The 21,768-nt window shown below is 64.5% G+C and overlaps 1 protein-coding gene across 5 annotated transcripts in view; it reads right to left on the bottom strand.

Annotated features, from left to right (window-relative positions):
- HUWE1 (HECT, UBA and WWE domain containing E3 ubiquitin protein ligase 1) overlaps nucleotides 1-21,768 on the bottom strand; it is a 51,320-nt gene that overhangs the window by 13,623 nt on the left and 15,929 nt on the right. For all 5 annotated transcript variants that reach the window (XM_032713711.1, XM_032713714.1, XM_032713712.1 and 2 more), the window contains 36 exons: nucleotides 21,383-21,505; nucleotides 20,437-20,668; nucleotides 19,547-19,774; nucleotides 18,790-18,912; nucleotides 18,627-18,722; nucleotides 18,056-18,325; nucleotides 17,681-17,833; nucleotides 17,003-17,130; nucleotides 16,830-16,911; nucleotides 15,863-16,039; nucleotides 15,309-15,438; nucleotides 14,296-14,744; nucleotides 13,602-13,797; nucleotides 12,703-12,870; nucleotides 11,956-12,098; nucleotides 11,533-11,599; nucleotides 10,821-11,026; nucleotides 9,994-10,205; nucleotides 9,342-9,521; nucleotides 8,780-8,946; nucleotides 8,080-8,225; nucleotides 7,925-8,000; nucleotides 7,727-7,825; nucleotides 7,506-7,639; nucleotides 7,008-7,179; nucleotides 6,448-6,676; nucleotides 5,715-5,893; nucleotides 5,096-5,185; nucleotides 4,715-4,863; nucleotides 4,572-4,620; nucleotides 3,493-3,708; nucleotides 3,144-3,360; nucleotides 2,910-3,043; nucleotides 2,348-2,559; nucleotides 1,677-1,965; nucleotides 339-441 (listed from right to left, as the gene is read on the bottom strand). In XM_032713711.1, coding sequence (XP_032569602.1) covers nucleotides 339-441; nucleotides 1,677-1,965; nucleotides 2,348-2,559; nucleotides 2,910-3,043; nucleotides 3,144-3,360; nucleotides 3,493-3,708; nucleotides 4,572-4,620; nucleotides 4,715-4,863; nucleotides 5,096-5,185; nucleotides 5,715-5,893; nucleotides 6,448-6,676; nucleotides 7,008-7,179; nucleotides 7,506-7,639; nucleotides 7,727-7,825; nucleotides 7,925-8,000; nucleotides 8,080-8,225; nucleotides 8,780-8,946; nucleotides 9,342-9,521; nucleotides 9,994-10,205; nucleotides 10,821-11,026; nucleotides 11,533-11,599; nucleotides 11,956-12,098; nucleotides 12,703-12,870; nucleotides 13,602-13,797; nucleotides 14,296-14,744; nucleotides 15,309-15,438; nucleotides 15,863-16,039; nucleotides 16,830-16,911; nucleotides 17,003-17,130; nucleotides 17,681-17,833; nucleotides 18,056-18,325; nucleotides 18,627-18,722; nucleotides 18,790-18,912; nucleotides 19,547-19,774; nucleotides 20,437-20,668; nucleotides 21,383-21,505 — 6,024 coding nt within the window. The remainder of the gene's footprint in view (nucleotides 1-338; nucleotides 442-1,676; nucleotides 1,966-2,347; nucleotides 2,560-2,909; nucleotides 3,044-3,143; nucleotides 3,361-3,492; nucleotides 3,709-4,571; nucleotides 4,621-4,714; nucleotides 4,864-5,095; nucleotides 5,186-5,714; nucleotides 5,894-6,447; nucleotides 6,677-7,007; nucleotides 7,180-7,505; nucleotides 7,640-7,726; nucleotides 7,826-7,924; nucleotides 8,001-8,079; nucleotides 8,226-8,779; nucleotides 8,947-9,341; nucleotides 9,522-9,993; nucleotides 10,206-10,820; nucleotides 11,027-11,532; nucleotides 11,600-11,955; nucleotides 12,099-12,702; nucleotides 12,871-13,601; nucleotides 13,798-14,295; nucleotides 14,745-15,308; nucleotides 15,439-15,862; nucleotides 16,040-16,829; nucleotides 16,912-17,002; nucleotides 17,131-17,680; nucleotides 17,834-18,055; nucleotides 18,326-18,626; nucleotides 18,723-18,789; nucleotides 18,913-19,546; nucleotides 19,775-20,436; nucleotides 20,669-21,382; nucleotides 21,506-21,768) is intronic.

Raw genomic sequence — 21,768 nt, 5'->3', positions numbered from 1 at the left:
GTTAACACCCCAAAACTGCTCTCAAACCACCCTCCAAACCCCAAACTAACCCCAAACTGCCCTGTCCATGCTGCTGCCCACCAGCCTGGGAGGCATGAGGTTAACACCCCAAAACTGCCCCCAAACTGCCCTGTCAATGCTGCTGCCCACCAGCCTGGGAGGCATGAGGTTAACACCCCAAAACTGCCCTCAAACCACCCTCCAAACTGTCCTGTCCACGCCGCTGCCCATCAGTCTGGAGGGTTACAATCCAGAACTGACCCAGAGAGACCCCCAACCCGACCCAAAACAGACCCACAAACCAACCCCCAAAGCGACCCCCAAGCCCCCGCACTCACCTGCTGTGGGTGCCGGTGCCCCCCATGTGGAAGGTGCCCCCACGCTGCACCGCAAGCCGTGTGTACTGAACCCCCCGGTTCCCGCTGAGCCGGCTCGTGAACGCTGAGGGGACACGGGGCACGTGTCACACACCGGGGACAGGGAACGTGTCACACACCAGGGACAGGGAATGTGTCACACACCGGGGACAGGGAACGTGTCACACACCGGGGACAGGGAACGTGTCACACACCGGGGACAGGGAATGTGTCATATACAGAGGACATGTCACACACGGGGGACATGGGATGTGACACACACCAGGGACGTGTCACACATGGAGGGGACAGGGTCTCCACACAAATCGGGGGGACAAGGGATGGGGAGATAAAAAAGGGTGGAAAACGTGAGGGGAAAAAAGGCGGGAAACGTGAGGGGAAAAAAGGCGGGAAATGTGAGGGGAAAAAAGGCGGGAAATGTGAGGGGAAAAAAGGTGGGAAACGTGAGGGGAAAAAAGGCGGGAAATGTGAGGGGAAAAAAGGTGGGAAATGTGAGGGGAAAAAAGGTGGGAAACGTGAGGGGGGAAAAATGGTGGGAAATGTGAGGGGGAAAAAATGGTGGGAAACGTGAGGGGGAAAAAATGGTGGGAAACGTGAGGGGGAAAAAGGCGGGAAATGCGAGGGGGGAAAAAGGTGGGAAACGTGATGGGGGGAAAAAGGTAAAAAATGTAAGGGGAAGAAAGGGTGAGAAAAGGGAGAGGAAAAAGGACAAGAAACATGAGGGGGGAAAAGGGCAGGAAATGTGAGGAGAAAATGGGCAGGAAAAGGGAGTAGAAAAAAGGATAGGAAATGTGAGGGGAAAAGGGCAGGAAAATGGAGGATGTGGGGAGAGGGGAGCCAGTGGGGCGGACAGTGGGGGGATTCATGAGGTCACAGTGGCGTAGGAAGGAATGGGGGGAATGATGGGTGGGATGGGGGGAATTGGGGGTAGAGGGAGTTGGCAGGGGGCAAAGAGGACTGGGTGGGTGTGGAGGGAATGGGAAGCAGAAGGAATTGGGGGCAGAGGGACCAGGGAGGGCAGAGAGAATATGGAGGGCAGGGAAAGAAGGGGGCAGAGGGAGCTGGCGGGGGCAGAGGGAGTTGGCGGGGGCAGCGGGAACCGGGTGGCAGAGGGAACTGGGGGTTGAGAGAATGGGGAGGCAGAAGGAATTGGGAGAAGGAAGGAATTGAAGGGACACACAAGGAATTGAGGGGATGCAGAAGAAATGGGGGCCAGAGGGAACTGGGGTGGGGCAGAAAGAGTCAGGGAGATGCAGAGGGAACTGGGGGGGCACACAGGAGGTCCCGGGATCCCCTCACCGGGGCTGCGCAGGATGGCTGAGAGTGCCGAGGTGCTGGAGTGGCCGAAGAGCCGCTCGTGCATGAGTTGCCGCTGCCGCGCCTCCTGCTCGCGTCGCAGCGCCTGCGCCTCGGCTGCGATGTCCGGCGGCATCACCGCCAGCACCGAGTCCTCCATGTCCTCCAGCACCGAGCGCCGCAGCTCCGACGGCAGCGTCTGGATGAACGTCACCGGGTCCATCGGCGCGTCCGAGCCCGTGGCCTGCGCCAGCTCCCGCCGCTGCTGCTCCGCCCGCTGTTGCGCCAGCACCTGAGGGGACAGTAGAGGGTGGGACACGCCCAGGGGGACACACCCGTGGGGGGGACACACTCCTGAGAGACCACACCCACTTTGGACAAGCCCCACCCCCACGAACACCATTCCACCTCACAGGAGAAGCCCCCCCCCCAACTCCACCCATAGAGGCCAAAGCCCCCAAAAGACCCCACCTACATTTAACTCCACCCCACATAAGCCCCACCCCCACACCTGTCACACCCCTGTGGCCCCACCCCCAACCAGTCAAGCTCCACCTCAGGTAAGGTCACACCCCCAACCATACCCTCCATTAGCCCCACACCCCACCCCGCCTCCCAGACCACACCCACCCAAACCCCACCCCACAACCCCACCCTCCTTTTGCCCCACCCACCTCCTCCTGGATGGCCGGAGGCAGCGCCGCCAGGAACTCGGGGCTGACCTCGGTCAGGCCGGGATTGGCCACCACGGGCGGGGCGGGGCTGGCACTGGGCGGGGCCCGGGCAGGGGGGCGGATCCCCAGCTGGTTCTGCAGCACCTCCCGCCGGATGTCGTCAGGAAGGGCTGCCAGGAACGAGGGGTCCACGCCCTCCGGGAGGCTGATCCCTGAGAGGGGGGGACACACATGTTGGGGACATCCCTGGGACCACCCAGGGACACCCCCCAAACCGCCAGGAACGAGGGGTCCTCGCCCCCCAGGAGGGTGATCTCTGTGGGGGGACATACTGGGGACACCCCTGGGGTCTCCCCAGGGACACTGGTCAGGAGGGTGACAAGGAGGGGACGGGGATACCAGGGGGGATGAGGAAAGAGCGGGGGTGGATGGGGGTGTGGGGGGGTGCCACTGATCAGCCAGGGGGTGACGGGTGGTACAGGGAGGAGCAGGACCGTGATTGGGGGTGGGACAGGATGGGGACAGGGGGGCACACAGGGGGGGCTCAGGGGGTCCCACTGACCAGCCAGCGGATCCTCCTCCTCGCTGCTGGTGGACGGCAGCGGCTCCTCCAGGATCCCCCGCGAGTCGGCCCCCGAAATGGCCCCGGCGGAGTCCCGGGTGGACGAGCTCTCCGAGGACGAGGCGGGAGGGGAGCTGGGGGAGGTCATAGAGGGGGGGATGTCAGTGGTGGGGAGGGGGGAACCCCCAAACCCCTGACCCCCCCCCATTTCCCACTGACAGCAACAGCTCTCACCTATCATCGGGCGGCTGAGCGGCATCGGGGGGGGCGGGTGGGGGTCCCTGGGGGGTCCCGGGTGGGTTTTGGGGGGCTGTGGGAGGGGGGGGAGCCCCCCCTGACTCTTCCAAGGTGCAGGAGGCCAAGCTCGAGGTGTCCATGGGGGACCCCTCCAGTTGGCTGCTCACGGCCGTCAGCGCGTCCGAGTCCTCGGCCCGCTCCGGGGACAGCGACGCTGGGAGGGGGGGGACAGACGGACATGGAGCCCCCCCGGGTTCAGGGAGACACCCCCAGACCCGAGGAGACCTCTATGGACCGAGAAACCCCCTAACAACGACAGGATCCCCCCAAAATCCCAAGGACTTACTGATGGTGGGGGCGGGCGACAGCTCCATCTGAGTGGCCTCGGCATCTTGGGGGGGTCGTCCTGGCCCCCCCTCCTCGTGCTCGGGGGGTTGTGGGGGGCGAGCGGGAATTTGGGGGGCTCCCGGGGGAGGGTCTGGGGGGGTCGGCGTCGGTTCCAGCATCACCAGGGTCCGGTGGGGACCGGGAGGGGGGGTCTCTCCCGTCGTCCCGCTGTGTTCTGGGGTGAGGGGATGGGGGGGATACACGCAGGGATCAACTTTGGGGGCGGAGCCAGGAATGTGGGAGGCCCCCCAAACCCACCCCCTTTGCCCATTTTGGGGGAATGCCAAGCATTTGGCTGCACCCTAAGACGAGGGGGGAGCCCCATGGAGTTTGGGGGGGTCCCTGCCACCCCCCATAATTAGTTCCCCCCGAGCCACACCACACCACCCAAATGCCCTAAACCCCCCCAGAATCTCTTAAACTCCCCAAGAACCCCCTTAAAACTCCCCAAAAAAAACCCAACCCACCTAAACCCCCTCAACCACCCCAACCCCCTCCCAAAAACCCAATTCCCCTAAATCCCCTCAACCACCCCAAACCCCCCCCCCGAAAAACCCAATTCCCCATAAACCCCTCGACCACCCCAAAACCCCCTAAAACCCCCCAAACCTCCCTAAAAAATGCCCTTAACCCTCCCCAAAACCCCCCTTCCCCATTTTATCCCACCACACACGTTTCCCTCACCCTAAGCCCACCCCCCTCAATCCGTCTCTAACCAGCCCCCCGGCGTTCTAAGTGGGGGGGGGGGGGGGGCGCGGCCGCCCCTCCCCCCGGTGCTGCAGCCCCCCGGGACCCCCCCGGGACCCCCCGGGCCCCCCGGCTGCGGCGGCGCGCGCCCCGCGAGGAAGACAGTAGAATGTATAGTTATCTCCGAGACGGGGGTGTGACCCTCCAACTATACAATCTACTACCTCAGCCCGCGGGGTGCCAGCTCCAGGGGGGCATGGGGGGGCTTTGGGGGGGGCTTTGGGGGCGTCCGGGCACGGTGGGGTCTGGGGGAGAACCCCGGGGGAGGGGGAGGCAGGGAGGGGGGTTTACCTGGGGGGGTGACGTCGGCCGAGGGGGTGCCGGCCTTGGACGCCGCGTCCTGCGGGAGAGGGGACGGTGATGGTGGTGGGGGATGAAAAGGAACCCCCCCTCGGGATTCTGGGGGAATTCAGGAGCGTTTGGGGGTCCCTCACCTGGGCGTCGGGCCCCTCCTTGTCCTCGGGGCCCCTCTCGGCCCCCTTGGCCTCGTCCTCGGCCGCCTGGCGCCGGCGCTTCTCCCGCCGCTCGTCCAGCTCCTCGTCCCGCAGGGCCTCGAGCCGGGCCAGGATGGGCACCTTCACCACTGCAGGGAAACGGGGCTCAGGGGGGCACCTTCACCACGGGGGGGGCACAGGGACCCCCAGGACGGGTACCTTCACCACTGGGGGGGGACGGGGGGGATCAGGAGGCTCGGGGGTTTGGGGATCTCACCCAACATGCAGTCATGCTGGGAGGGGTGACGGTGGTCTGAGCGGATTTGGGGGACGGGTTTGGGGGTCCCAGGGGGTGCATTTGGGGGTCCCTGGGGGTCTCACCAGACACGCAGTCGTGCATGCTCTCAGCATCCAGGACCTTGCACTCCTCGGTCCAGCGGGTCAGGGCTGTGGGGATGCTGGACAGGGTCCCTGGGGGAGGGCAGGGTGAGCCCCCCGGCTCGGCAGGACACACCCTCCCGGTAAAACCACCCCCCCAGCCGGTCTCACCCACCTCAGAGCTTCTGCCTCCCTCCAGGCCCCTCCTCCTCCTCCCTGCAGTCCATCCCATCCTCTCCATCCCCACAGCCCCTTGGCCACTGTCTGTGTCTGTCTGGGTGGGGGGTGGCCCAGCCGTGTCCCTCCCACATACCTGTCCCCCACTCACCTGCCTGTCCCCCCATGTCCTCCCCTATGTCCCTGTCCCCTTGTGTCCCCCTCATGTCCCTGTCCCCCACTCGCCTGCCTGGTTGCCAGCACTGCCCTGCCCATGTCCTGCCAATTGTCCCTGTCCCAGGGTGTCTCCCCCGTGTCCCTGTTCCAGGGTGTCCCCCCCATGTCCCTGTCCATCCCTGTCCCCCCGTCCCCCTGTCCCAGGGTGACCCTCTGTATCCCTGTCTCAGGATGTCCCCCCCGTGTCCCTGTCCATCCCTGTCCCCCCGTGTCCCTGTCCCCCACTCGCCTGCCTGGCTGCCGGCGCTGCCCTGCTCGTGGAAGAAGTCGTCGAGCAGCTCGTCGTCGGAGCGGGCGATGATGTGAACGTCCTCGTTGCCCACGAGCAGCCGGGCCCGGCCCCGGCTCTGCAGGGGGAGGCTGCTGCTCAGCTGCAGGATGTCTGCGGCCGCCGAGGGGCCCAACAGCCTGGGGGGGGACAGGGGGGGTTATGGGGGTGTTTGGGGGGTGTCAGACCCCGGGAGGGGCTGTGGGACCCTCAGCTGCTGCTCAGCTGCAGGACGTCTGTGGCCCAACAGCCTCGGGGGGAACAGGGGGGGTCATCAGGGTTATGGGGGGCTCAGGGGGTGTCAGACCCCGGGGGGAGTTCAAGCTGTTCCTGGGGGTCCAACTCACCACTGCAGGATGGGGGGGGCAGTTTGGGATGGGGATGGAGGTTGGGCATTCCTGGGGGAGGGTCAGGCTGTCCGGGAGGGTATTTGGGGTCCACATTTATTGCTGCAGGATGGGGGGGGTTGGGATGGGGGTTGGGGGTTCAGGTTGTTTCTGGGGGGTGTCTGGGGATCCTGGGGGGTGTTTGGGGAACCCGGGAGGGTTCAGGCTGTTCTGAGGGTTGTCTGGGGATCCCGGGGGGTTCAGGTTGTTTCTGGGGGGTGTTTGGGGATCCCAGGGGGGTTCAGGTTGTTTCTGGGGGGTGTTTGGGGTCCCGGGGGGTTCAGGCTGTTTCTGGGGGTCCCACTCACCGCTGCAGGATGAGGGGGGGGTTGGGCTGCCGAGCCCCCGGGTAGTGCACGTGGATGGTGTGGCCGGCGTTGGCCGTGAGCTGCCGCAGGGTCCTCTGGCTCCGGCCCAGCCCCTGGGCCAGGCGGGTGCCCCCCGCGCCGCCCCCCAGCCCCAGCCCCCCGTGCTCCGCGTGCCGCACCAGCAGCGGGTGGCTGGCCGGGATGTTCCCGGGGGACGGGGGGATGTCGGCTGGAAAAGGGGGGAAACGGGGGTTGGGGGGTGTAAATCCATCCTGAGCCCCCCAACAAGGATGTGGCCCCCCCAAAGCACCTCATGGCCTCCCCCCAGGACCCCCATGTCTCCCCCAGACCTACTGCAGACCCCCCAAACTGCCTCTGTGGTCCCCCCAGGCCCCTCAAACCGCTGCTGTGGGCCCCTCAAACCCACACGGGCTCCCCAGACTCCCATGTTCCCCCCCCACACCCCAGTGCCCCCCCCAAACTGCTACCATGGCCCCCCCAAACCACCCCCATGATGCCCCCAATCCCCCAGAGCGATGCTGTGGCCCCCAGGGCCGTACTGGGACTGGAGAACATGTTGTCAAACTCGATGATCAGGTCGTCGTCGCGGTCGAAGCGCTCGAAGCGCACGAGGGGCGACGCGTTCATGTCGGGATAGTCCTCGTCCAGCTCCATCTCCGAGCCATCGTCATCATCCTCCTCCTCCTCCCCCTCCTCGCCCTCCTCGTCATCCTGGGGGGAGGGGGGAAGGTCAGCAGGGACCCCCAAACCAGGAACGGGGCACCCCGGCCCAAAACAGGGGAACCCCGACCTGGAATGGGGGAACTTTGCCCCAAAATAGCAACCCCGGATCCAAAATGGGGGCACTCCAACCCTAAATACCCCTTCAAATCCGAAACAGGGGTACCCTGACCCAAAATCGGGTACCCTGACCCCAAATGACTGACACCTCCGACCCAAAACACAGGTACAGTCGGAACCCAGGTGTGTGAGGGGGGTCCCAGGTGTGTGAGGAGGGTGTCAGATGTACAGTGGTGTCCCAGGTGTCCCTGTCTCACCTGATCATCCTCATCCTCTTCCTCCTCCTCCTCCTCCTCGTCCTGGCTGTCATCCTCGTCCTCGTTGCTGCCACTGCTGTCCTCCTCCTGCGTGTGCTCCTCCTCGTCCTCAGGGTCCAGGATGTTCATGGAGTCTTTGGGAGGGGGCAGAGGGGGATGAGTCCCACCCTGGCACCTCATAAACCCCCCCCAAACCCCCAAATTCGGGGTGGGGGTCCCACCTTCCCGGTTGGCCTGGAGGGTGGAGGCCTGGCTGAGGTTGGAGGGGGCCTCGTCCATCAGAACGTCTTCCTGTGACTCATCCTCTCCTGAGCGGCTCACTGGGGGAGGGGGGGTCACATCATCAGGGGGGTCCCCTGATGTTTGGGGGGTCCCTGGTGCCCAGGACATCCCGGGTTGGGGGGCAGGGGGTCCCTCACCGATGATGGTGCTGTTCCCGTCGGCGCCGTCCCGCTCCAGCAGCTCGTCAATGAGATCCTCCAGCTCGTTCTCCACCTTGGGGGGGGCACATGGGGGGTGTGGGGGGTGCTGTGGGGGGTGTTGGGGGTACAGGGGGGGCTGGGGGTGTCCTGACCTGCATCTCCTGGGTGCTGAGCCCCTCGGGTTGCCCGGCCAGGACCACCGTGTCCCCCTCGGCCTCCCCGTCCATGTCCCCGTCGGCCGCCTCCGCCTGCGCCGCCTCCGCGTCCTCCTCGGGGGGCTCGGGGTCCCCGGGGTCCCCTGGGGGGGGACAGGGCACGGGGGGTCAGAGGGGAGCTCAGGGGGGTCAGGGGGATGGGGTCATGAGGGGGGTGAGGGTTGGTAAAGGAAGGGTAGGAAATGGGGGGGAAAGGGGGAATTGGGGGCCCGGGGGAGACACTGGGGAGGGGGCACCAGAGATGGGGGGTTGGGGGAGAGGTGGGGGCAGGAGAGCCTTGGGGGGGGGAACAAGAGAAAGGGGTGTCACAGAGGAGATGTGGGGGGACACAGGAGAGATGGGGTGATGGGGGGTCACTGAGGGGGCACAAATGATGGGGGTCACAGGGAAGATGGGGAGGACAGGTGGAAAATGGGAGATGTGGGGTGACCTGGAGCGCTGAGGGTGCCCCAGGGGGGCCATGGGGTGACACAGGGTGCCCCAGGGTGACACAGGGGGACCATGGGTTGACACAGGGGGGCCATGGGGTGACACAGGGTGCCCCAGGGTGACACAGAGGGGCCATGGGGTGACACAGGGAGGCCATGGGGTGACACAGGGTGCCCCAGGGTGACATGGGGGGGCCGTGTGGGGGTACCTCCATCAGGGGGTGCAGCCCCCGCCTCGCGAGCCCCCCCAGCACCCTCGGCCTTGCTCTTGCTGGAGGAGCCCTTGGCCCCGAAGAGGCCGCTGGGCTGGTTCACGATCCGTGACAGCGTCTCCAGGGGCTTCAGCGCCGCGTTCACCGTGTTCGCCATGTTGGGGCTGGGGAGGGGGCACAGGCTGGGACCCCGGCCAAGGGGTGACCCCCCGGCCCCCAGAGACCACCACGGCTCCCCCAAAACCCAGAGACCACCACAGCTCCCTGGACACCCCTGAGACTCCCCAAGATCTACCATGGATCCCAAAACCCATCAGGGATCCCAAAAACCCAAACAGCTGCCCAAGATTCCCCACAGACCCTCAAGATTCACTATCACCCCCAAAACCCCTTTAAGACCCACCAAACCCCCTTCAAGGCGCCCTAAAAACCCCTCAAGACCCCCATGATCTCTCAAGACCTTCCCCAAGACACCCTGGTAGCCCTCAAGACCCCCCAAAAGCCCTTCAAGACCCCCCAAAACCCTGCTGAAGCCCCCCCAGTGCACCGGGGGTCCCACCTGGACAGGTCGAGGCTGTGGGGCACCCGGGCCAGGTCGTTGACCAGCCCCTTCTTGAGGAAGAGCCGGATGATGTTGTTCATGCCGTTGTGGGGCGGCTTGGCCGCGCTGCTGTAGAAGCTCGAGGTGGACGGGCACGACTCCATGATGGTGCTGATGATGCACATGACGGCCTGGAGCCTGCGGGGACACGGGGACAGGGGTCACATCGTGGGGGGGTCACACCATGGGGACATGGGGTCACATCATGAGAGGGATATGGGTTCACACCATGGGGACATGGGGTCACATTGTGGGGGGGTCTTCAAAGGTGCCCCTGTCCCCATGGTGTCCCTGAGGTGTCCCCATATTGTGCCCACAATGTCCCCGTGTTGTCCCCACGTGTCCCTTTGTCCTCAAATTGTCCCCTTGTTGTCCCCACACTGTCCCCATAGTGGTTATGGGGTGTCCCCAGGGTGTCCCTGAAGTGTCTCACACTGTCCCCAAGGTGTCCCCTTGCTGTTCCCGTGCTGTCCCCACATTGTCCCCTCAGTGTTCCCACGTTGTCCCTGTGCTCTCCCGACACCGTCCGTGTGCTGTTCCCAGGGTGTCCCCACACTGTCCCTGTGTTGTCCCCGTGCTGTCCCCTCCCCGTCTCCCTCTGCCCCCATACCTGGCGTGTTTCTCGGTGCTCTCGGCCATGGCCAGGGCCCGGCCCAGGGCGGCCTTCACCTCGTTCACCAGGGCCACCTGGGCGTCGGTGCCACTGCCCGCGGCCGCCAGGCTGGCCAGGAACAGCCGCGCCAGCGCCGGCGTGTCCTTGTCCTCCGCGTTCTGCTGGTGCGGCAGCAGGTGGTCCAGGACGAAGGCCAGGACGCTGCAGTCCTGTGGGGACAGGAGGGTCACCAGAGGGCATGGGGGGGTCACTGGGGGGACACAGGCGGGTCACTGGGGGACACAGGGGGTCCAGGACGAAGGCCAGGACGCTGCAGTCCTGTGGGGACAGGAGGGTCACCAGAGGGCACAAGGGGGTCATCAGGGGGCACAGGGGGGTCACTGAGGGGCACAGGGGGACCCAGAGTGGGGGGACAATGGGGAGCAGAGGGAGGTCACTGGGGGGACACAGGGGGACAAAGGAGGACCCAGCCTGGGGGGGCACCCAGGAGGACAACAGGGGTCCCCTGGCTTGGGGGGACAGGACCCCCCACTGTGGGTAGGGAGGGGTCACAGTTGGGGTCCCAACTGTAGCTGCAGTTGATGATGCCCGTGTAGGGTGACTCCACAGGTGACCTGCCGACCCTCGGGGTGACCCCCTGACCCTTGGGGTGACCCCCCCATGTCCTGTGCCCCCCTCACCTCCTTGATGAGCTCGGACTGCCCCACGCTGTGGCTGCAGTTGGCGATCAGGGCGGCGATGCCCCCGTGGAGTAACCCACAGATGACCCCTTACATGACTCCCCCACCCCACAAATGACCCCCCCAGCCCTGTGCCCCCCTCACCTCCTTGATGAGCTCGGACTGCCCCACGCTGTAGCTGTAGTTGGCGATCAGGGCGGCGATGCCCACGTAGGACCTCACCAGCTCCGCCAGCAGCCGCAGGATGGTCGAGGTTGGCATGAGGGGCTTCGAGCCCCGCGCCCGCCCCCGCTCCTCGCGCTCCCCCTCCTTCTCCTTGCGGCCCTCCCGGCCCTCCTCGGGGCTGGACGCTGGGGGGGCACGGGGGGCAGCGTCAGGGGGGCAGGGGGGCATAAGAGCGGGCACTGTTGGGTGGGTGTAGAGGGGCACAGTTGGGGGACATCACTGGGGGGTGGGGAGGGCAGCAGAGGGATGGTGAAAGTCTCGAATATGTGTGAGGGACAGTGGGGGTTCAGGCACATGGAGGGGATGTTGGGGGGTTCGGGGATGTGGGGGGGATGTTGGGGGGCTTGGGGATGTGGGGGGGATGTTGGGGGGCCCAGGGGCATGGAGGGGATGTTGGGGGGCTCAGGGATGTGGGGGGGATGTTGGGGGGCTCAGGGATGTGGGGGGGATGTTGGGGGGCTCAGGGATGTGGGGAGGATGTTGGGGGGCTCAGGGATGTGGGGGGGATGTCGGGGGGTTGAGGGATGTGGAAGGTATGTTGGGGGGCTCAGGGATGTGGGGGGGATGTTGGGGGGCTCAGGGATGTGGAGGGGATGTCGGGGGGCTGAGGGATGGGGGGGGTCATTGATACCTTCCCCCTGGGGGGTTCCCGATGGGGGGGTCTCCGCAGCGGCTCCGTCAGCACCGAACACCTGGGTCTGGGGGGATTCAGGGGGTCCTCAGAGCCCCTCCCAAGCCCCCCAGCCCCCCCAAACTGCCACACATCCCAAATTCACTCGCAGCCCCCCTCAAATCACCCCTCAGCCCCCTCATCTCCTCCCAGCCCCCCAACCCCCACAAACCACTCCTCAGCCCCCCAAATCCCCCCCCGCACCCCCAAACTTCCCCCCAGCCCCTCCTAATCCCCCTCAGCGTCCCCAAACTCCCTCCCAGCACCCCCAAACTGCCTCCCAGACCCTAGATCCCCTCCCAGCACCCCCAAACTGCCCCCCAAGCCCCCCAGATCCCCTACCAGCACCCCCAAACTGCCCCCCAAGCCCCCCACAGGCCGTACGTTGATGTTGAAGCCGGCGGGGGGGTCGAAGTCGCCGGGGGGGCGGGTGAGGCTCCGGTACTGCTGGTACATGTCATCCCCAATGTCCGACAGCAGCTGGCTCACCTCGCTGGGGGCCGCAGTCTTGGGGTCCCCCTTGTCACCTGGGGGGGGGACAGGGCACGTGTTGAGGGGATCCCCCACCCCAAAGGGCCTGGGGGGCACCTGGGGGGCCGTGTCTCAGTGGGGGCCCCCCATTGTGGAGAATGCAGGGCACCCACTGTCAGGGACACCCCGATTATCCCCTATATGAGCACCCACTGTCAGGGACACCTCAATTACCCCCTGGATGGGCACCCATTGTCAGGGACACCCAAATTATCCCCTATATGAGCACTGTCAGGGACACCCCGATTATCCTCTATGTGGGCACCCACTGTCAGGGACACTCCAATTATCCCCTATAGGGTAACCCACTGCCAGGGACACCCCAATTACCCCCTATGTGGGCACCCACTGTCAAGGACACCCCAGTTACCCCCTATATGGGTACCCACCGCCAGGGACACCTCAATTACCCCCTGTATGGGCACCCACTGTCAGGGACACCCCAATTATCCCCTATGTGGGCACCCACTGTCAGAGATACCTCAATTATCCCCTATATGGGTACCCACTGTCAGGGACACCTCAATTGCCCCCTGTATGGGCACCCATTGTCAGGGTCAGCCCCCGAACCCCTCCTGGGGTGCCCCCAGCCCCCCGTACCCTCGTCAGGGGCGTGGTAGGCCGCCAGGGCGTTGAGCATGTCGTAGATGACGTCCCGGATGGGCTCTGGGATGGGGGGCAGGGCCGAGGCCTTGGCCGGCGTCGTCTTCACCAACTGCACCGCGTTGGGGCCCTTGATCCGCAGGTTCTCGAACTCGTCGTCAGAGGCTGTAAAACGGGGGGAAAAAGGGGGGTCAGGGGGCTGGGGGGGCTCCCTGGGAACGGGGGGACCCCCAGAGCGTCAGGCTGTGCAGGTGTGGTGGGAGCTGGAGCTGGGGGGCCTGGGGGACTCCTGTGTTGGGGGCAAGGATGGGAAGGGAACCTGTTCTGGGGGTGGAGGCACTCCTGGAACTCCCGTTTTGAGGGTAAAGAGACCGCTGGGACCCTTGTTTTGTGAGTAAAGGGAGCCCTGGGACCCCCATTTCTGACCCACAGACACCCCCAGGACCCCATTCTGCAGCCACATCCACACCCCCAGGAGTCCATTCTGGGTACCGGGGACCCCCCAGAGCTCCCCAAAGCCCCTCACAGGTTCTGGACCCTCCTGGGGCCGGCGGGGCGATGTGGATGCAGCTCAACTCCAATCCCAGACGCCCCCAAAGCCCCCCACCAGCCCCTCACCAGTTCCAGACCCCCGTGGGGCTGGCAGGGCGATGGGGATGCAGCCCCTCCCTGGTCCCAGCCCCTCCCAGATGCCCCCAAAGCCCCCCCAGCCCCTCACTGGTCCCGGACCCCTGTGGGGCCAGCAGGGTGATGTGGATGCAGCCCAACCCCAATCCCAGACACTCCCAAAGCCCCTCAGCCCCTCACCAGTTCCAGACCCCCATGGGGCCGGCAGGGTGATGCAGATGCAGCCCCTCCCTGATCCCAGATCCCCCAAAGCCCCCCCAGCCCCTCACCGGTTCCAGACCCCCGTGGGGCCGGCAGGGCGATGCGGATGCAGCCCGTGGCCACCTCGGTGAAGACGTGGGGGCTGCGACAGGCGGCGGGGCCCAGGACCCGCAGGATGTAATTCACCTCGCGGGACCCCAGGCTGCCCGAGACCACCCCCGAGGTCGTGCTGCCCGCCCCGCTCGTGGCTGCTGAACGCACCACCTGGGGGGAGAGGGGACATTGAGGGGGCACGGGGGACGTGGGGGGGACACACACGTGCTGCCTGTCCCGCTTGTGGCTGTGAAAGGGACCACCTGGGGGCAGGGGACACGCTGAGGACAGGGGACATTGACTGAGGAAACATCGGAGCAGAGGACAGGGGACATCAGGGCAGGGGACAGGGGGTGCACAGGCGACATGGGGGGGACACAGACATGCTGCCTGCCCCACTCCCTCACCTTCACCCCAGTTCCCCACAACCCTCACCCCCAGTGCCCTCAACTCCTTCTCCCCTCACCCCCAGTGTCCCCAACCCCAACTCCCTCTCCCCTCCTCCCCAGCCTCCAACTCCCTCTCCCTCCTCCCCACCCAACTCCCTCTTCCCTCTTCCCCAGCCTCTAACTCCCCTCTCTCTCCTCCCCACTCAACTCCCCTCTCCCTCCTCCCCACCCAGCTCCCCTCCCCACCCCCAGCTGCCCTGTCCCTCCTCCCCAGCCCCACCTTCTCCATGGTGTGCCGCAGGGTGCAGGGGTCCTCGATGATGTGCCTGAAGAGCAGGGTGACGAGGGGGGTGAAGCCGGTGAAGCCGGAGCTCTGGGTGAGGGCGAGGATGGTGCGGGTGGAGCGCAGCTCGGCGAAGAGCAGGGCGTGTTTGTGCTGCCGCGTCAGGCGCAGGCACAGGCGCAGCGTCGCGTGCAGCGTGTCGGGGTCCACGGGCACCCCCAACATGCTGACGCAGGCCCGGAGCACGGCGGGCACCGCCTCCTCCGCCAGCCCCCGCACGGGGGGCTCGGCCCCCAGCCCCGCACCGGGGTCCTCGGGGCACGGGGAGGGGGCGGCGGTGGGAGGGGGAGAGGGGCAGGAGGAGGATGAGGAGGAGGAAGGGGGGGCTGTGCTGGAGGAGGTGGGGGGGGGCGGGGGGGGCTCGTCGTCCGGCGGAGGGTCTGCGGCTGTGGGAAGGGGGAGGGGGAACACATGGTCAGCACTATACATGGGGGGGTCTGACCCCCCCACCCCGGGGTCTCTTGGACCCTCCTGTGTCCTCTTGGACACTTCCATGGTCTCTGAGAACCCCCCATGACCTCTATACGACCCCCCCAAATGACCCCATAACCCTCCCCTCCCACAGCCTCTCTGACCCCCCCAGTGACCTTACTGGCCTTCCCCACCGTGGTCTCTTTGGCCTCCCACTATGGCCCCCCATGACCGCTCTGACCTCCAGCCAAATGGCTTCTCTGACCTCACTCCCATGACCCCCCCCTCTTGTCCCCCTTCATGATCTCTCTGCCCCCCTCATGGCTTCCCCATGGCCTCTCTGACCCCTCATGGCCTCCATGACCCCCCCTATAGCCCCTCTGAACCCTCCACAACCCCTCAGACCCTCCCCACAGCCCCTTTCACACCCCCATAACCTCTTGCCCACCCTCAGTGTCTCTCTGACCCCCCGTGGCCTCTCAGACCCTCATAACCCCCAATTCCCCCAACCCCATAACCCCCCCAGCCCCTCCACGTACCAGGGGTCTCGTCCTTGCCCCTCCCCTCGGGGTCCTCGCCCGCCCCCTCCCCGTCCCGGCCCTTCCCGGTGCGGGGGGGTCGGAGCAGCGTCAGCATCACCGGCCGCCGGTTCCCCGTCTCCTCGTTCACCTGGGGGGGCACAGGGGGGTCACACTGGGGGGTGACAGGCTGGGGGGGACAGCTGGGAGTGTCCCCCATGCCATGGTGGGGACAACAAGGGCTGGGGGTGTCCCCTGCCATGGGGTGACAACTACAGGTCTCCCCTGACATGGGGGGGGGGCAAGGGGGGGTGTTCCCCTGCAGTTGGATGACAACCAGGCACTGTCCCCCCACCACAGGGTGAAAGCAGGGGGTGGGGGGGTGTCCCCCACATGAGATGACACCGAGGGGATGTCCCTGTGCCCTGGGGGTCTGTCTCCTGCCCAGTTCCTGCACCAAGGTGGTGAACCGGACGGTGCAGAGCTCTGCCCTGTGTGTCCCCATGCCCCGGGGCTCTGTCCCTGTGTGTCCCTGTGTGTCCCCGTGCCCTGGGGGTCCGTCCCCGTGCCCTCACCTGCACCATGGTGGTGAACTGGACGGTGTAGCGGCGCCGCCCGGCCGTGAACCTGACGCTGGGCTCTCCGGCCCTCCAGGCCGCGTCGATGGTGCTGTTGTTGCTGGCGCTGTAGCTGCACCAGCGCCCCGAGCGGTCGTCGAACCAGCGCCAGTTGTTCCCCGTCGCCTGCAGGTACTGGGGAGGGAGGACACACACAGGGGAGGGGGGTCAACGGCCTGGGCCCCCCAATGTCCCCCACAGACCTACCCAGGGGGTCACCGGGTGCTGTGTCAGGTTGTGGGGGTGTGGGAACAGTCTCGCTGTCACCCTGGGATCCCCCGTGTGTCACCTCGGGAGCTCCCCCAGGACCCCAAGTCCCCTCCCCTCAGGACCTCATGTGTCACCCCAGGCCCCCCCATGTGTCACCCCAGGCCCCCCCATGTGTCACCCCAGGACTTGGTGTGACCCCCCAGGACCCCCCATGTGTCACCCCAGGCCCCCATGTTTTTCACCAGAACCCCCGTGTGTCTCCAAGACCTGGTGTCACCCCCACCCCAAGGCCCCTTTGTGGGTCCTCCCAGGACCCCTTGTCGGTCCTCACAACCCCCCATGCACCCCAGGACCCCATTTCCCCACCCTAGGATCCCATTTCCCCACCCCAGGACCTCACGTGTCCCCCCAGGACCCCACGTATCACCCCAAGACCTGGTGTGACCCCACCCCCACCCCAAGCCACAGCACCCCATGCACCCCCAGGACCCCCCTGTCCCATCCCAGGACCCCCCATATCCCACCCAGGTTGCCCCACCCCATTCCAGACCCCTCCCATGTGTCCCCCAAAGCCCTCCCACCTCCTCCCTCAGGACCCCCCTGATCTCCCCCCACCAATCCCTATCCCCCCATTCTCATCCCAGACCCACTGTGTGCCCCCGGGGGCCCCCCAAGAGCCCTCCCTGTGACCCCAGACCCTCCCAGGACCCCCCACCTTGTTCATCTGCGCCCGGCGCTTGGAGGACACGGCCGTTTTCTCGTAGAAGTCAATCAGCAGCAGGACAGGGGTGATCCACCTTTTTTGGGGGGGAAAAACAGCCACCAGAGCATCCAGGCAGGGCCTGGGGGGCACAGGGCGGGTGGGGGCCTCTGCGGGGGCCTCCTTACTTGGGGGTCTGCACCTCCTTGTGCTCCTTGGCGGCCTGAAGGCAGGGCTGGACCACCTCGAGCAGCTTGATGAGCACATCCAGGACACAGCTGGACTCCACCACCCGGGCACAGGGCAGCTTCAGCTCCTGGGGGCACCCCAAAAACCTTGAACACCCCAAAATACCCCCAAAACCCCCAAAAAACTCCACCAAACCACCGCCCAAACCAGCACACGGCCGGACTCCACCACCTGGGCACAGGGTAACTTCAGCTCCTGGGGGCATCTCAAAAACCTCAAACGCCCCCAAAACACCTGAACATCTACCAAAAAAACCCAAACCTCCCCCTAAAAACACCCCAAACACTCCCCAAACCAGCACACGGTTGGACTCCACCACCCCAGCATGGGGAAGCTTCATCTCCTGTGGAGGTCAGGGGCACCCCAAGAACCCAAATACCCCCCCAAAACACCTAAACACTCCCCTAAAGAAAACACAGACACCCACCAAAACCATCTGAACACCCCCCAAAACACCCCCCAAACCAACCCACTTTGCCCTAAACAGCCGGATTTTTGGGGGACAAAGAGTGTTCTGAGAACACTCCGAGTGTTCTACAACAGACATGGGGACCGACCACCTCCGGGGTGCCCCCCCAGGTTTTGGGGACTCCCCTGGATTTTGGGCCCCCCCTCACCTCAAAGAGCAGGGTGAGCAGCAGGATGCGTGTGGCCAGGTTGGAGGCCTGGGGCAACGTGGCCATTTGGCTGATCCACTCCGAGACCGTCTTGGTGTCGCTGGTGGTGAGCGGCACGGCCGCCTTGATGAGAACGTCGGCCGCCTCCCACACCTGGGGGGGCAGGGGGTTAGGGGGGTTTCAGGGGGACGGGGGGGCCCAGGGGGGTTCCACACTTGCTGCACCACCTGCTTTAGTACTGAGACCCTCCAAGCCAGATCGCTGTGGCACGTGGCCGTCACGAGCAGGTCGGGGGGACTCGGGGGAGCTCAGGGCGGGTTAGGGGATCTCAGGGTGTCTCAGGGTGTCTCAGGGGGTCTCAGAAGGGTCCCATACCTGCTGCACCACCTGCTTGAGCACGCTGTCCCTGTAGGCGGGCCCGTTCCTGCGCACGGCCGTCATGAGCAGGTCGCACACGCGGTACACGGTGTCGGGCAGCTCGTCCAGCAGGCGGGAGCAGCCCGGCAGCATCGAGTCGGTGAAGGCCCCGAGCTCTGCCGGCTCCAGCGGCTCGGCCCCCTCGAACTTCTCCAGGCACTTGGCCTCCTCCTCCTCCTGCCGCTCCCGCGCCCGCCGCTCCTCCTCCTCCTTGCGGCACGCGGCCTCCTGGGGAGGGACGGGGTGAGAAACGGGGGTGGGGGAGAAAGGGGGATCTGGGGGGGGAAATGAGGGGTTTGGGGGCAATAAAATGGGGGTGGGGGGGGGAGTTTGGGGTTTGGGGGGAATAAAACGGGGTTGGGGGGGGAAATTGGGGTTTGGGGAGGGAAAATGAGGAGTTTGGGGGGAATAAAATGGGGTTGGGGGGGGAAATTGGGGGTTGGGGAGGGAAAATGAGGGGTTTGGGGGTAAAAGTGGCGGTTTGGGGGGAAAAAATAGCCCTCCCATAGCCCCAAATCCCCGCGCCCACCTCGGGGGACTCTGCCCGCTGGTCCATGGGGATGTCCTGGCCCAGGGACATGGCGATGGCCCTCATCATCTGATCCTCCTCGGACATGCTCAGGTCCTGGGGGGCACAGGGGGTGTGAGGGGCTGCGGGGGGGCTCAGGGACCACCCCTGCCCCAAAACTCACCCTCGCCGTGCCCCCCATGAGCGGGGGCGGGTGGGTGAGCAGGTACTCGGTGGCCTGTTCCATGGTGTTGGTGTTCAGCAGGGCCTCCATGGCGTGTTCCCGGGAGAAACCCATGTCCATCAGCTGGGGGGGCACATGGGGGGGTTAGAGAGGGTAGGGGGGCTCAGAGAGGGACAGAGAGAGCTTTTTAGGGATAAAAAAGGGGTCTCAGGAATAAAAAAAGGCTTTGGAGTATCAAAAAAGGGGGTTGGGGGATAACATCGGGGTTTGGGGGTTAAAAAAAGAATTGTTGAGAACCCAAAGGAGGTTTGAGAGACCCAAAAATTAGTTTGGAGGGCAAAGAGGAAGACTGGGGGGGGCAGAAAGAGATTTGAGAACAGAAAGAAAGCATTTGGGGAATTAAAGAAAAAAGTCTGGGAGAATCCAGGGGATGTTTGAGGGAACCAGGAAAGATCAAAGTTTGGCAAGTTTGGGGGTCACAAGACCAAGGTTTTGAGGGTGCCCAAGACTGAGCGTCGGGGGTGCAAGACTGAGGTTTTGGGAGACACAGGGCCAAGGTTTGGGGGTCATAAAGCCGAGGTTTGGGGGGTCACAAAGTCGAGGTTTTGGAGTCATAAAGCCGAGGTTTGGGGGGTTACAAAGCCGAGGTTTGGGGGCTCACAAAGGCAGGTTTTGGAGTCATAAAGCCAAGGTTTGGGGGGTTACAAAGCCGAGGTTTGGGGGTCACAAAGGCAGGTTTGGTGTTCCCCCACCCCACCTGCTGCAGCTGCTGCTGGTTGACGTGTGGTTCGCGGCGAGGTCCCCCCTCGTCGCTGCCCGGTTCGTCGCCCGCAGGCCCCTCTCGCTCGCGGCCCAGGCGCTCGCGCAGCAGCGGCTCCGCGCGCAGGATGTGGCACAGGATGGCCAGCATGGACTCGGCCATGCGCGCCCCGTACACCTTCAGCGGCCGCCGCTGCCACAGCTGCTTGATGCACGCGAAGGCCGCCTGGGGGGGACACGGGAGGGGGACGTGAATGTCACACACGGGGACGACATAAATGTCACCCTTTTCCACACCTTTTTGTTCTCCCTTTTCCTGCCCTTTTTCCCTCCTATTTCCCACCCATTTTTCTCTCCCTTGTCCTGTGTTTTCTTCCCCTCACGTTTCCCGCCCTTTTTCCCCCTCACGTTTCCCGCCCTTTTTTCCCCCTCACGTTTCCCGCCCTTTTTTCCCCCTCACGTTTCCCGCCCTTTTTTCCCCCTCACGTTTCCCGCCCTTTTTTCCCCCCTCACGTTTCCCGCCCTTTTTTCCCCCTCACATTTCCCGCCCTTTTTTCCCCTCACGTTTCCTGCCACTTTTCCCTTCACGTTTCCCACCATTTTTTCCCCTCATTTCCCATGTTTTTCTCTTATGCTGCCTGCCCTTTTTCCTCTCATTTTTTCATGTTTTTCACCCTTTTTCTCATTCTTCTTCCCTTACATTTCTTGCCTTTTCCCCCCTTTCCTGACTTTTCTTTGCTCCCTTTTCACACCTTTTTCTCTCCCTGTTTTCCTGCCCTTTTCCCCTCACGTTTCCCCCTCCTTGTCTTCCTTTTCCAACCCTTTTTCTGCAATGCCAAGTTTCCCCTCTGTCCCGCAAACCCCCTTCATCCCTTTTCCCTCCCAGACCTTCTGAGTGACAACGAGGAAGCGCAGGGCGCTGAACGGGGGGTGCCCGTGGGGGGGTCCCTTGGCGGGCAGCGCGTGGGGCGACTCCAGCACCGTGCTGGGGTTCACCATCTTCTCCACCAGCATCAGCCACGCGTCCAGGAACTCGCCGGTGCCGTCGGGCAGGTCGGGGTGCTCCAGGCCCTCGCCCACCGGCACCTTCCCCCCCATCGACAGCGCCCAGTTGAACGTCCTGGGGGGACACAGGGTGAGAGGGGGACTCCCAGATCATGGGACCCCCCCACGGGAGGGTTAGGGGACAGGGGGCTGGGAGGGGGAGTGCTTGGATGGAAATGGGGGCATGAAGTGGGGGTCAGGGGCTGGAAATGGGGGCAGAAAGGTACAAAATGGGGTCGAGGGGCACAAAATGGGGGTCAGGGGAGAATAGGGTGAGAAATGCATGAAATGGGGTTCAAGGAGAGGGGAAATGGGGTCAGGGAGGCACGAAAGGGGGTTCAGGGGCAGGAAATGGGTTCAGGTAAGCACAAAATTGAGTCCAAGGGATCAAAAAAAGAGATGGAGGAAATGAAACAGGGTCAGAAAGGCCTGAAATGGGGTTCAAGTGGAGGCAAATGGGGACTGTAAAGCATAAATGGGGTTCAAGGCTGAGAAAAAGGGCTGGAGGACATGAAATGGGGTAAGAGCATGAAATGGGGATCAGGGGCTGGGAAAGGAGATCTGGGATGCACAAAATGGGTTCAGGGGTAGGAAGTGGGGACATAGGGTAAGAAATGGGATTGAGGGCACAAAATGAGGTGAAGGGACAACAAATGAGGTTTGGGGTTTGGGGGGGGGTTGGGGTTGAAGGAGTGGGGTCTAGGGTTCATGAGACAGGGTCTGGGGTTCAGGGCTGGGCTCTGGGGTTGAGGGAGCAGGGTCAGGGGCCCAGGGCAGGGCCGGGGCTCACTCGAAGAGCGCGTTGTGGCCACCGGAACAGAGGAACTTCTGGAGCATGAGGTGATAGGGGAACTTGCGCTCGTCAAAGAGCATTGGGGACGTGAACCCCACCGAGCAGATGAAGAACGTCAGCCTGGGGGGTGGAAAAGGGAGGGAGGGTCAGGCCGTGCCCATGGTACCAACCATGCCCAACCCAGACCCAAAACTCTACCTTTGGGAGGCCACAGGGGACACAAGCCCTGTCCAGGTAACGTGGACACGCCTTGTGCAACAAAAATCCCACCCCTTTTCCTTGGCTCCACCTTCATCCTCAGCCCCACCCCACCAAGACCTGCCCCTTCTTCTTGGCTCCACCCCAATTAAACCCTTGTCATTTGACTCCACTCCAATTAGACC

This window comes from Chiroxiphia lanceolata, chromosome 31 (assembly GCF_009829145.1).
Source record: "Chiroxiphia lanceolata isolate bChiLan1 chromosome 31, bChiLan1.pri, whole genome shotgun sequence".
Taxonomy (NCBI): domain Eukaryota; kingdom Metazoa; phylum Chordata; class Aves; order Passeriformes; family Pipridae; genus Chiroxiphia; species Chiroxiphia lanceolata.
The sequence above is the reverse complement of the archived record's forward strand: the minus strand, read 5'-3'. Positions and strand labels throughout refer to the sequence as shown.